Here is a 13428-nt window from a genome sequence, read left to right on the forward strand (position 1 = left end):
CATAAAGGGCTTACACCGTGTCTATTTTGCTCACCATACTATGCCCAGTGCCTAGAAGCCTGACTGGCACATAGTAGATGTTCACGTACATACTTTCAGAATGAACGTTTTAGAAATCAGAATTCGACAAACATTGCACACATTTAACATTCCCTTACTTTCTAAGTGAGGTGAGGACGCCCTTGGGTTTCACACTTCTGCCCCTTTAAGAAAGTGTAGGGGACAGGAAACCGCCACCTCGGGAGAGGGCGGGCGGGGCGGGGCCGCGCGGGTCAGGCTCCCGCCCCGCCTCCCGCAGCCCCGCCCCGCCCCGAGGCCACGCCCCCAGCCCCGCCTCTCGTGCCAGCTCGCGTCTACGGAAGCGAGACCCCCTCGCGCGGCCGTAAAGAGTGCGCGGAAAGACTGCAAGGGCGAGTGGTAGACGTGCCCTGTGCTCTACTTGCGAGCGCGGTGTCAGCAAAGCCAGGTGAGGAAATGAGCAAGCCTGTGTCTGCCCCTTGAAGAATCGGTCCTGTCGTCCTTTGCAGGAAAATAAAGGGGTCAGAAACACTTTTTGGAACTTAACCCTTTTTATCCCATCATCTTTCCTTATCTGTTAATATTGATACCAACCAAGTGTCCACCACTTAATCACACACATCGTAACTGATGCCTCATTGGAGCTGGGGAGGCAGAGGGAAGCGTCTGTCTAAATGGCATGGTGTCCAAATCCAAAATAATCTCATGTTTGCTCTGTTTTAATTTTAAACCTTAGGCTTGTATGATTCAAGGGATGGCCCAAAGCTGCGTGACAGAATTAGTCTAGTGGGATGTCAGGCTCTTAGAGACTTCTGGGATCCCCAGGGCATAAACGTGTGGTAACTACCCCACTGACTGTCTACCAGGCGTTTACAGACTAGTGGACCTGACCTGCGTGTTGGCCTGCTCTGCGATTTGCTATTTGAATGAGTCGCCAGTGTTCAAAAGCAGGAGCTAATGTGTAAATATCTGGATTTCTGGATTATTTTAAGAAAGTGGAAGATCTGGCAACACGTTCCTGCCTGGCCCCTTTGGACTGTTTAGAAACAGTCTCCAGTTTGCCACAGCCACCTTTGAACCAGCCTGCCTCACTCAATTCTGGTGTCTGGTCCCTTGTAGGCAGTTGAGTTTTAGACCCCTTCGCTCAATACTTGGGTGGATGTAAGAGTATTTAAAACATTTGTAAAGAACAGATCAGAGGTCCCAAACACCTGGGTGTATAATTTGTGTTTAAATTGCTGTTCCTCATTCCCACTTATATTTGTCAAGGTGGTGTTTTTCTATTGGGACAAATCTTTTCAGTCCAGGCTTAGTAAAATTGAATCATCAGAGGTATTTACCGAAAAAGATTTGGGAGTTGATGTTATTTTATTACAATTAAATCCATAAGATTTCTTTTTAAAGAAAAAATCTGAAACTCGATTGTTTTATGATATGACAATCTTTAATGAAATAGTGTAGTTAGTATAATTTGTATATCTCTGCCAGTAGACACTTATAGTTTGTTAACTCCCACAACTCTTGGCTAAAACTGTTTGCCTTAACTGCTCTTTCCCACCACTAGAATGTAAACTTCCTGAAGACGGAGAACTTTTGTTTATTTTCTTCACAGTTGCCAAGCATGCCTGCTTAAAAGTAAGTGATTTGTTAAATGCATGAAAGAACTTTAAAGGTATGATCAACCTTCTATATAACAACATAAACAATGTAATAATAACAATATAAAATAATAATACAACAATAAAAATAATACAAAAAATACAGGATAACAATTATTTACATAGCACTTACATTGTATTAAGTATTATAAGTAATCTATTTTCTTTTATCTTCCCCACCCTCAAAATTATTATAAGTAATCTAGAGATGATTTAAAGTATTAATAGAGTGTATTGAACTGATCCATGTAACTAAAATTGTTTGTACTCTGTAATACTTTGAAATGAAAAGAGTACAGTTTATGGGAGGATGTGTATAGTTTATATGCAAATACTATGCCATTTTATATAAGGGACTTGAGCATCCTTGGATTTTAGTATGGTTGGGGTGGTCCTAGAACCAATCCCCTGTGATACTGCGGGATGACTGTGTATCTTATTTTATGTAGCAGGCATTTTCTCGAGGATTCTCTCAAAAATCAAATGCTTATATATTTCTTCTAAATTATTAAAACGATTCTCTTGAGAAAATGCATCATTTTAAAAGATTGGATTTCCCCACATTGATGCACCAAAGCTTCCATCTGAAATGAACTTGTACTTGTGAATCATCAGATATAGAACTTACACTGTAATATTTTCTCTTATTATGTAATAAGATCTGGAAATGTTGGTCAGCCTTGGAATTTTTAGTATTGTTTGTTTGTTTTTTTAGAGATCCAGAAATTCCAGTTGAGATAGAGTTGAAAGACAGACCTTGTTCTTCCCCCATGAGGAGCAGTCCTTGTCAACAACAACATTGACAGAACCTGTGTTTAGGAAAAGTCCTAATGGCTTTGAGTGTAGGTTGGAAAGCTCGCAGGAACTGCTGTGGTCTCCTTCTGCAGGCTATGAGACGTCCTCCTTTGTCTCCCTGGGCCTGCTGTTCCTGGAGAGGAGCTGGAAGCTTTTTGGACCCTGAGATGAGAGCTTTCCTGGAGGAGAACACTGAAGTCACCAGCAGTGGCAGCCTCACCCCCGAAATCCAGTTGCGGCTTTTGACCCCCAGGTGCAAGTTCTGGTGGGAAAGAGCTGACCTGTGGCCCCACGGTGATCCTTACTGGGCAATCTACTGGCCAGGAGGCCAAGCCCTGTCTAGGTACTGCCCTCTTGAAATGGGAACCTTTAAAGCTGCTACAGATCCTTTCTCTTTTCAGCCCCCTCCAACTCCTCATTCTCCTGCCCCTACAAAAACCAGAGCAAAAGTCTTCTTGCTTTCTTATTTAGAACACGTTAGCAATATTTTTTTGGTTGTTTTGTTGTATAGTTTCCCTTTCTAACCCTGTTCCCGTGTTTTCTCCTTTCTTTATAATGTAGGTATCTTCTGGATCATCCTGATGTTGTCAGAGGGAAATCTGTATTAGATCTGGGGAGTGGATGTGGGGCCACAGCTATTGCTGCTAAGATGAGTGGAGCATCAAGGATCTTGGCCAATGACATAGACCCTAGTAAGTATTCGTATTCAAAAATATTTAAAGCTCATCTTTTTTTCTCTTTCTGGGATAAGTATGTATACATACCTCAATGTGATAGCTTATTGCCATCTGATTTTTTTTTTGTAATCTGATATTATGAATTTTTGTTCAGTGGGACATTATTTGCAGGAATCCTCTGAGGCCTGAGTTGATGGTACATTTTTCCCAAGAGGATTTGCATTTGTATCTGCCAGACATCCTGGAAGTATACCAACCAGGAAGCACTTACGTTAATTTCTGGGCTAGGAATTTCCTGAAATAGTGTTTATTTGATCCCAAACCCAAGTGGGGATCTCTAGGGGAGATTTTTATTCCAACAGAACTCCAGGTGAGACAAGTTTTTATTTTATCTGATTTTATTCTGGTCCACCCTTTTACTGAGGATATAGCCCTTGAAGATCTGTATTTTATACAGGGGTCTCATTTCTAATTTGTTGTCATGCTCAAGCCCAAGACTCGTTTCCTTGTCCACAGTAAAAAAAACAAAACTCTTGGTTTGAGGCCGGGCGCGGTGGCTCACGCCTGTAATCCTAGCACTCTGGGAGGCCGAGGTGGGCGGATCGTTTGAGCTCAGGAGTTCGAGACCAGCCTGAGCAAGAGTGAGACCCCATCTCTACTAAAAATAGAAAGAAATTATATGGACAGCTAAAAAATATATATAGAAAAAATTAGCCGGGCATGGTGGTGCATGCCTGTAGTCCCAGCTACTCGGGAGGCTGAGGCAGGAGGATCGCTTGAGCTCAGGAGTTTGAGGTTGCTGTGAGCTAGGCTGACGCCATGGCACTCACTCTAGCCTGGGCAATAGAGTGAGACTCTGTCTCAAAAAAAAAAAAAAACTCTTGGTTTGAAATAAGCAAATGTTCCTAAAATCCCAATGTTTGTAGGTATTTTGGTTTGTTTTGTTTTTAGGATATCTTGTCATATATTCAGAAATTACAGTATATGGCTTATATTGCCATAAACTTTAGATTGTTTACCTAAAAAAAGAAACCTTTCAACTTTTTAAAAAGGGGAAAAAAACCCATATTGTTAGGAGATTTTCTAAATTATTTAAATTAGTCAATAGGGAATTATAACAGCCTACCATATATCAATCATTATATGCTTTTTTAAAGTTGCAGGAATGGCTATTACACTAAATTGTGAATTGAACCGACTGAATCCTTTGCCCATTTTAACCAAAAACATTTTGGATTTGGAACAAGAGAAGTGGGACCTTGTTGTTCTTGGAGATATGTTTTATGATGAGAGCCTTGCAGATAGTCTTCATCAGTGGCTGAAGAATTGCTTCTGGACCTACAGAACTCGGGTACTGATTGGTGACCCTGGGAGGCCCCAGTTCAGCGGACACAGCATTCAGCATCAGCTGCACAAAGTGGTGGAATATTCACTTCCAGAGCCTACCAGGCAGGAAAACAATGGACTGACGACAAGCACAGTGTGGGATTTTCAGCCTTGAGTTGTCAAAGTGCTTCCAAGTATGAATATAGTTATGTTTGGATTTACCCCTAGAAGTTTTCTTCATGGGAGATATTCTCCACTTTAAAGAATCCAATTACTGTTAAATGGCAAATCTTGTTTCCAAATATGAAGGTTTAAATTTGTGTCAGCCTTTGTCACATAACTAGTTCTGCATTTCCATGCTTGCTAATTATACAAATTCTCTATCTGCAATTTTTCCCCTAGTTTTACGGCTATGGGAATATTACGATAGAAGGCAATTTTCAGTGGTGGTAACATGTAATTTAAGTAGTGGAGATGAGTTAGATATTCTAGCTGAATCTGTTTCTATAGTTAAGGACAACTGTAATGTATCTTTGAATTAAACAAACAAAATACAAAATATAGAAGATTTTTTTTTTTTTGAGATGTGGTCTCACTATGATGCCCAGGCTGGAGTACACTGGCTACTGACAGGTATGATCATAGCTCACAGCAGCCTCAAACTCCTGGGCTCAAGCAATCCTCCTGCCTTAGCCTCCCCAGTAGCTGGGACTATAGGTTTGTGCCACTGTACCTGGCTTATAAGAATACTGTATTTTTAAGAAGTTATTTGTAAAGATCAAAGTGGTATGGTAACAGAGTACATGGGCTTTGGAGTCAGGCAACCCTGTCACTTTCTAGCCAGGATTTTGGGCTAGTTAAGCTCTTGAAGCTTTAATCTTCTCATCTAGAAAATAGTAATAAAACTCAATAAACCTTACCTCAAAGAGTTATTGTACTAAATGAAAGTATAAGGTGCCTAATATAGTATGTAGTACATAGTAGGGCCTCAATGAACAATCACAGAGAAAAATAAAGATTTTAGAATTTCCTACATACTCTGTGCTATGACACCTTGTGATTCCTCTTTATGGTTTACTAAGGTTAGCTAGAAATTGGTTATGCCACCAGTACATGCCCCCAGGTTGTCAGGATGTTATCAATAAAAACACTGTTACCTAAGTGAAAAATAATGTGAAGAAGAATATGTATATTATGCCACTATTTTTATAAAAATGTATATATTTACCTAGCCATGTATGTATATATTAATAAAATACATACTTGCTTGCAGTATACATAGAATATCTCTGGAAAGATAAATAAACTGGTAACAATTGTTGCCTTCTGAGAGGGAACCAAATGGCTTGTGGACTGGGTGGTGGAGGGAGACCTAGTTTTTACTTTTGGGTCTTAGAATTTCATACTAATTACATGTACTGTATTTCCTATTCTCTAATTTAAAACTAAATACCACCACTACACAAGGGCTTTCTGGAAAGTATCCAGCCATGTAACTGTTCTCATTATATGAACAATATTACAAGTGAAACATCAAATGCAGCCTTTCTAACGTACCCTCGCGTTCTTATAGACTGCTTTGGAATTGTTTATGACACTTGCATTCTATGCTTTCTAATATTATATGCTGTCCCGGGATTAGGATACCAGGGAGATATGATCAGAATTAGAGTCATACAGCAGAAATGCAGAAAAAGAATTAAGGGCAAGTTGTTGCTTAGACAGGAAAATAGGATAATTAGATGGGATTTTTGGAGCTGGAGTTGCAGAGGATCTTGGAATTTCCTTCCTTGTGATTCTTGAACTTGGGAAGTCTAAGTTTATTACAAGTCAGTGAATCAACTTTTTTTTTTTTTTTTTTTTTTGAGACAGAGTCTCACTCTGTTGCCCGGGCTAGAGGGCTAGAGTGCCGTGGCATCAGCCTAGCTCACAGCAACCTCAGACTCCTGGGCTCAAGTGATCCTCCTGCCTCAGCCTCCCAAGTAGCTGGGACTACAGGCCGGGGACACCATGCCCTGCTAATTTTTTCTATATATTTTTAGTTGTCCAGCTAATTTCTTTTTATTTTTAGTAGAGATGGGGTCTCGCTCTTGCTCAGGCTGGTCTTGAACTCCTGACCTCGAGTGATCCTCCTGCCTCGGCCTCCCAGAGTGCTAGGATTACAGGCATGAGCCACCGCGCCCAGCTGGAATTTTTTGTGTTTTTTGTTTTTTTTTTAATTGAAGGGCATTTAATTGAGCAAGGAGTGATTTGTGAATCAGGCAGCCCCCAGAATCAGAATAGGTTCAGAGTGACTCCAGGGTTACCACATGGTTGGGTAACATTTATAGACCCCTGGAGTTTTGAACTCCCAAGTTTATCCACACAGAGCCTCCAGCAACTCATGAATTATAGTTTAAGTGTTTTGTTGGTACTGGCTCCAGCAGCAGGCTTCTGCTGTGATTCTTTGTTTTCATCTGTCTTCCCAGTTTGTGAGGCATTGGTTTTCCCTTTGACATCACTATAAAGTTGATTTTTCAGTTTATTCAGCTTTTTTTCTTGTGAAGATGGGAGCAATGACTTCCAATCTCTTTACATTGGAAAATATAAATTAGACTGGACACTGGAACTCTGGGCATTACTTTTGTTTCTTACCTCTTTTACTTCTTTTCTGTTCATTTATTCAGTGAATATTTGAGTGCTTATGTACCAGGCACTATTTCTAGGCACTGGGAATACAGCAATGAGGAAAAAAAAGAGATAAATATTTGTCTTCATGAAATTATATTCTAGGGTGGAGAGACAGATAAAATAAAACAGGTATCACCTGGTGACAGATAGTAAGGAGAAAAATAAAGAGGTAAGGCTGGTAAGGAGTACTGGGTCTAGGATGGGGTACTGATATTTTAAACAGGGTGGTGAGAAATAGCAATATAACTAGCAATACAAAATAAGATCAAACCATAAAGTTATTTAGGAAGATAAATCTTTTATAGACCCTAAGAAGCTCACACCTTAGATCTTGAAACTAGTTTCTGTGAAAAGACGAAAATGCTATTGACTTGGTTAGACATTCAATATTAAATTTTATTGAATTTGTCTTTAGAAAAGTTTCGTAGATAGAACAGGCCTTACCTATTTTACACATATATGCATATATACCACCTTTGTAGTGGCAATATATATATTCACACTATAAACATACAACATTTATAAATAGTAGGGACAAAAAATGGAGTTGAATATGTCCCCTCCCACTAAACATGTACAAGAAACTTACCATACCATTCTTTTCCCTGTTTTTTACTACATCAGAGGTAAAATAAGAAATCTTTAAGACAGTCCCAGTGAGACAGGCTCATGGCACAGGGAGTATGTTAAATTAGGCGTTAGTTTCAGCATGGTATGTGTCAGATAATTTTGTGATTACCAAAGAGTTTTCATTTGAAAACTAAGGCCTTTGCTGTTTATTTCAAAATGTGAAAATGTGAACTCAATAGAGCTTCAAGAATACAATCTCTGTAATGATATTCTGTATTTATTCATTTTTATACATTTCTGAATGCCATTTTGCTGAGGAAGAAAAGTTTACAGATGGATAAAATGTATTTGGGAAGAGTAGCCATAAAAATCAGTGAATTAAGTGCTTGGGCAAGGGCCTCGGTATTATTAATATGCTGAATGGCTAATAAATCACTTCATTTCAATGAAACAAAGAAATATATAAATTCTGAGAAGAATTAACAGGCCTGATGTTCAGCTGTGCTTTTGGCAAATGGACATTTAAATACTTCAGGGACGTAAGAGCCAAAAAATAATTAGGAAGGTAATTTTGCCTTTAGAAATATTTTTACTTAGAATTCTCCTAAACTTTATCCATATTGGCAAATTTCTCTTACAACAGCTCAAATACCTATGTAGGAGAAGAAAATCTTGAGGGAAAACAGATAATTTAAAACTTTGTTATTTAAGAAACAAAACTCAATCCCCCCATGCCCATATCAGAGTTCATGCTAGGATTACTATTTCAAAAATGACTCATCCAACAGATATAGAATAATAACACCATTAAAATGTTTGAGAGTCTTGTTTAACTTCAAAGCACAAACCATGTATATACTGACATTTAGCTGGTTCTCTGACAGCTATAGCTTAAGACAATAAAATAATAAAATAGTGTTAAATTAAGTGGAACATAAATCTCTACAGACCATTTCCTGGGAAAGTAGTTTTCATAAACTTTCATAGCTTTGATAAGCTTCAATACCATCAATAAACAGTCCATGTCACTTGCTTAAGTTTGTTTGGGCCTACTAATTGCTCCAAGACTTCTCGTGAATGATCTATAAAAGAAAATGACAATATATTAATTCACAATAATCAAAAATATATAGTGTTTCCTCATGTATAAACTGGGAGAGATGATAACTATTATATCTCATAGAGTTATTTAAAGGATTAAATGAGATGATATATAAAGCACAGTATACAACTGAGTAACTCACTAATAATTAATGATAGCCATCACTATTATTAGGTATAGTGCACCTATCATAATAATACTTTTTTAAAAATAGGCATTTGTTATTTTCTCTGTAATTTAATCTCAATTTCACCAACCAGAGAGTACCAGCATAATTTCACCATTAACCTGTGTATAACCTTTTTCAGGGTCTTAGCAGGAAATAGATGATACACTATAGTGGGGTGACTGAACAGGGCTTAATAAAGGGAATATTACAAAGGATTAAGGAAAGCCAGCAGGTGTGTGAAACCACTTTCAGAAGCTACAACATCCCCAAAGCGTTAGAAGAGGAAACATTTACCATAATAAAATGTGGCAAGTTGACCTATAGTTGAGCATTTTTCCATTTCTGTTCAATACTATTATAAACCATGACTTTTTTTTTTTTTTTTTTTTTGAGACAGAGTCTCACTCTGTTGCCCAGGCTAGAGTGAGTGCCGTGGCGTCAGCCTAGCTCACAGCAACCTCAAACTCCTGGGCTCAAGCGATCCTCCTGTCTCAGCCTCCCGAGTAGCTGGGACTACAGGCATGCACCACCATGCCCGGCTAATTTTTTCTATATATATTTTTAGCTGTCCATATAATTTCTTTCTATTTTTAGTAGAGATGGGGTCTCTCTCTTGCTCAGGCTGGTCTCGAACTCCTGAGCTCAAACGATCCGCCCACCTCGGCCTCCCAGAGTGCTAGGATTACAGGCGTGAGCCACCTCGCCCGGCCCATGACTTTTAATAAATAACTATTATATGAATACATTGTAATTTAACCAGTTTATATTATTGGACATCTGTTTTTGAGACAGGGTCTTGCTCTGTCAACCAGGCTGGAGTGCAGTGGCATGACTATAACCTTTTTTTTTTTGAAATAGAGGCTTACTGTAACCTCTTATTGGATATTTAGATGGTTTCCAACTTTTCACAATGTATAATCGTGATTTTGATATGGTTTCTATCTCTTTTGCAAAGTCAGTTTTAGAATGCCTTTTAAAAATCTGAATTAAAGCAAAAATACTGATAAAATTTTATTACCTTAAAAATTATAAGTTTAACAAACTTGTTTCCATAGATATAACCTATGTCATATGTACATCATATCTCTAATCTTAAAAATTCTCTAATTTAGTGGTTCCTAGACTTATAGCTTTCACAGTCCAGTAGAAAAAAAAAAGTGGGTCTAACAGATATGGTTACTAAATTTTATTTTGAGCAAAAAAAAAAAAAAAGCAAAATACCAAGGTTTATTGTCAGCAAGAGAACCAGAGTGTATTGAAATGACAAGTTATTATCATCTGGAAAACCAAGGTTAACATCAACTTTTTTAAAAAAGCAGCGAGAAGATAAATGCAGTTTTATTTATGATCATAAAAATATCATCAAGGCCGGGCGCGGTGGCTCACGCCTGTAATCCTAGCACTCTGGGAGGCTGAGGCGGGTGGATCGCTCAAGGTCAGGAGTTCGAGACCAGCCTGAGCAAGAGCGAGACCCCGTCTCTACTAAAAATAGAAAGAAATTATCTGGCCAACTAAAATATATATAGAAAAAATTAGCCGGGCATGGTGGCGCATGCCTGTAGTCCCAGCTACTCGGGAGGCTGAGGCAGTAGGATTGCTTAAGCCCAGGAGTCTGAGGTTGCTGTGAGCTAGGCTGACGCCACGGCACTCACTCTAGCCCGGGCAACAAAGTGACACTGTGTCTCAAAAAAAAAAAAAAAAAAAAATCATCAGCTATTATAGAGGAAATCTAGATTAAATACAGGTTTCAAATAGGTTGAAAGTAAAAGGGTGGACAAAGACATGTACACAGCAAGCATACAAAGCTGGAATAGCTATAAAAGAAGAGGGAACACTTCTCAGCTCATTCTGTGAGGCCAGTATTACCCTGACACCAACGCCAGACAAACACATCACATAAAATGAAAACTATGGACCAAGATCTCGTATGAATACAGATTCAAAACCCCTCAACAAAACACCAGCACACCAAATCCAGCAACTATGGAAAGGATTACATTCCATAACCCACTGGGATTTGTCTTAGGAATGCAAAGTTAGTTTAACACCCATCTAAAACTCAGTGTGATAATGCTGTCTTTGTTTCCTATTACTGCTGTAACAAATTACCACAAACTTAGTAGCTAAAAACAACAAATTTATTATCATACAGTTTTGAAGGTCAGAATTCCAAAATGAGTCTCACTGGGCTAAAATCAGTTGTCAACAGGTCTGCATTCTTTTTTGGAGGCTCTAAGGAGAATCTACTTCCTTGACTTTTCCAGCTTCTAGAGACCACCATATTCTCTGCATTCCTGCTTATTCAAAGTGTGCAACATTGGGCACAGTCCTCATGCTCTCATCTCTATGGTTCTTCTCTCACCCACTTCCACTTTTAAGGACCCTTATGATTACATTGGGCCTATCTGGATAATCTCCCTATTTTAAGATCAACTAATTAGCAACTTTAATTCCATCTGCAAGCTCATGTAACATAACATACATTCTGGGCACTAGAACATGGACATCTTTCAGTGGGAGTATTATTCTACCTATGTCATATACCATGTCATAAGATAAAGGACAAAAACCACATGATCATCTCAATAGACACAGAAACACCATTTGACAAAACCCAATGTTAGTGATAAAAACATTCAACAAACTAGGAATAGAAGGGAACTTCCTCAACCTGAAAGAGGGCATATATGAAAAACCCATAGCTAATATCATATTTAATGACAAAAGATTAAATGTTTTCTCCCTAAAATCAAGACAAGACCGGGATATCCACTCTTGCCATTTCTATTCAACATTGTACCCAAGGTTCCAGCCATAGAAGTTGGGCAAGAAAAAGGAATAAAAGGCATTCAGTTTGGAAGGAAGATATAAAACCATTTGTAGATAATGTAATACCGTATATAGAATAACCCAAGGAATTCCCTAAAAAGTTAGAACTAACAAATGAGTTTAGCAAGGGTGAAAGTTATAAGAGCAATATACAAAAATCAAATGTATTTCTATATACCAGCAATGAATAATCCAAAAATGAAATTGAGAAAATAATTCCATTTGTTACCATCAAAAAGAATAGAATACTTAGGAATAAATTTAACAAAAGTGAAAAACTTATTCTCTGAAAACTACAAAACACTGCTGAAAGAAATAAGTTCTAAATAAATGGAAAGACATCTATGTTCACAGATCAGAAGACAATATTGTTAACATAGCAATACTCCCCAAATTATCTACCAATTCAATACAATCCCTATTGAAATGCCAGCTGGTTTTTTATTATTTGCAGGAATTGATAAGATGATTCTAATATTTATGTGAAAGTTGAAAGGACCCAAATAGCCAATACAATTTTGAAAAAGAGTAAAATTGGAGACTTATACTTCCCGATTTCATTTTAGCTGGTGTTTCTAGGATTATTTTGACATTTTTCCTAGTTGTGAACATGTTATCAAACATTATATATAATTTTTTTTCTGACTACATTTGTTACTCTTCTGTAGGAATTTACTAGTGCATGTAATAGGAAGATGCTTTTCCCCCCAATAGAAAGCATTTAACATTTTTATGTAATTTAAAATTTTTGATGCTAGATGGCAGTATTACATTACAGCCTCCTTAGGCAGTTTCTTCCCATGAAACAGTATTAGGACTGTGGGTTTAAATAGTAGGAATTTTCAATGCTTGTGAGTTTATTATGTCACAGGGAGAAACTGTGGCATCTCTAAATATTTCATGATCCCTTGGCAGAACACTTTATAGAAACACAGACTTTCCAGACTGAAAAAGAGCTAAAAGGTCACTTATATCAATCACACTACTGATGGTTCATGTCAACTTCCTATTTCCTTCCCTTTCCTAGTAACAGTTAAGCCACTTTACACTAAAGGCTCAGAAAAGAATTATAGATTGTGGATCAGATGATTTAGGTTTTACTTCTAGGGGTTTTTTTTTTTTTTTTTGAGATAGAGTTTTGCTCTGTCGCCCAGCTAAAGTGCTATGGCATCATCATAGCTCACTGCAACCTCAAACTCCTGAGTTCAAGCAATCCTCCTGCCTCAGCCTCCCAAGTAGCTGAGATTACAGGTGCATGCTACCACGCCTGGTTAATTTTTCTATTTTTTGTAGAGATGGGGGTCTCCCTCTTGCTCATGCTGGTCTCAGACTCCTAACCTCAAGGGATCTTCCTGCCTTACCCTCCCAGAGTGCTAGGATACAGGCATGAGCCACCACACCTGGCCTCTACTTTCAGTTCTATCAACTATTTCTAAGATCTGGGACAAGCCATTTAAATTGGCTGTATCTCTCTGTTCCCTTATCTTTAAAAGGAGGGAGTTGTGTAAATGATCTTGTTGGGGCTCAGAAAATGATACCCCAAAGTATGACACTTTGTTATGCTGAGTACTTTGAACTAAAGGACATTGGGAGGTCTAGAATCAGCCTCAGAAC

At 38.2% G+C, this 13428-nt stretch overlaps 2 protein-coding genes across 3 annotated transcripts in view; one reads left to right on the plus strand and one right to left on the minus strand.

The window, feature by feature from the left end:
- The first annotated feature begins 383 nt into the window (after nt 1-383).
- On the plus strand, nt 384-5359 carry ETFBKMT (electron transfer flavoprotein subunit beta lysine methyltransferase). Its single transcript, XM_069490678.1, has 5 exons — nt 384-466; nt 1583-1653; nt 2392-2814; nt 3033-3163; nt 4306-5359. The coding sequence occupies exons 3-5, from the start codon at nt 2507-2509 to the stop codon at nt 4647-4649; spliced, it is 783 nt and encodes a 260-aa protein (XP_069346779.1). The 5' UTR covers nt 384-466; nt 1583-1653; nt 2392-2506; the 3' UTR covers nt 4650-5359.
- A 2151-nt stretch (nt 5360-7510) lies between these two features.
- The window catches only part of AMN1 (antagonist of mitotic exit network 1 homolog), a 38720-nt gene continuing 32802 nt past the window's right edge, over nt 7511-13428 (minus strand). For both annotated transcript variants that reach the window (XM_069490501.1, XM_069490500.1), the window contains exon 7: nt 7511-8796. In XM_069490501.1, the coding sequence (XP_069346602.1) occupies nt 8723-8796 (74 nt within the window). In that variant the 3' untranslated portion in view covers nt 7511-8722. The remainder of the gene's footprint in view (nt 8797-13428) is intronic.

This window comes from Eulemur rufifrons, chromosome 16 (genome assembly GCF_041146395.1).
Source record: "Eulemur rufifrons isolate Redbay chromosome 16, OSU_ERuf_1, whole genome shotgun sequence".
NCBI lineage: Eukaryota > Metazoa > Chordata > Mammalia > Primates > Lemuridae > Eulemur > Eulemur rufifrons.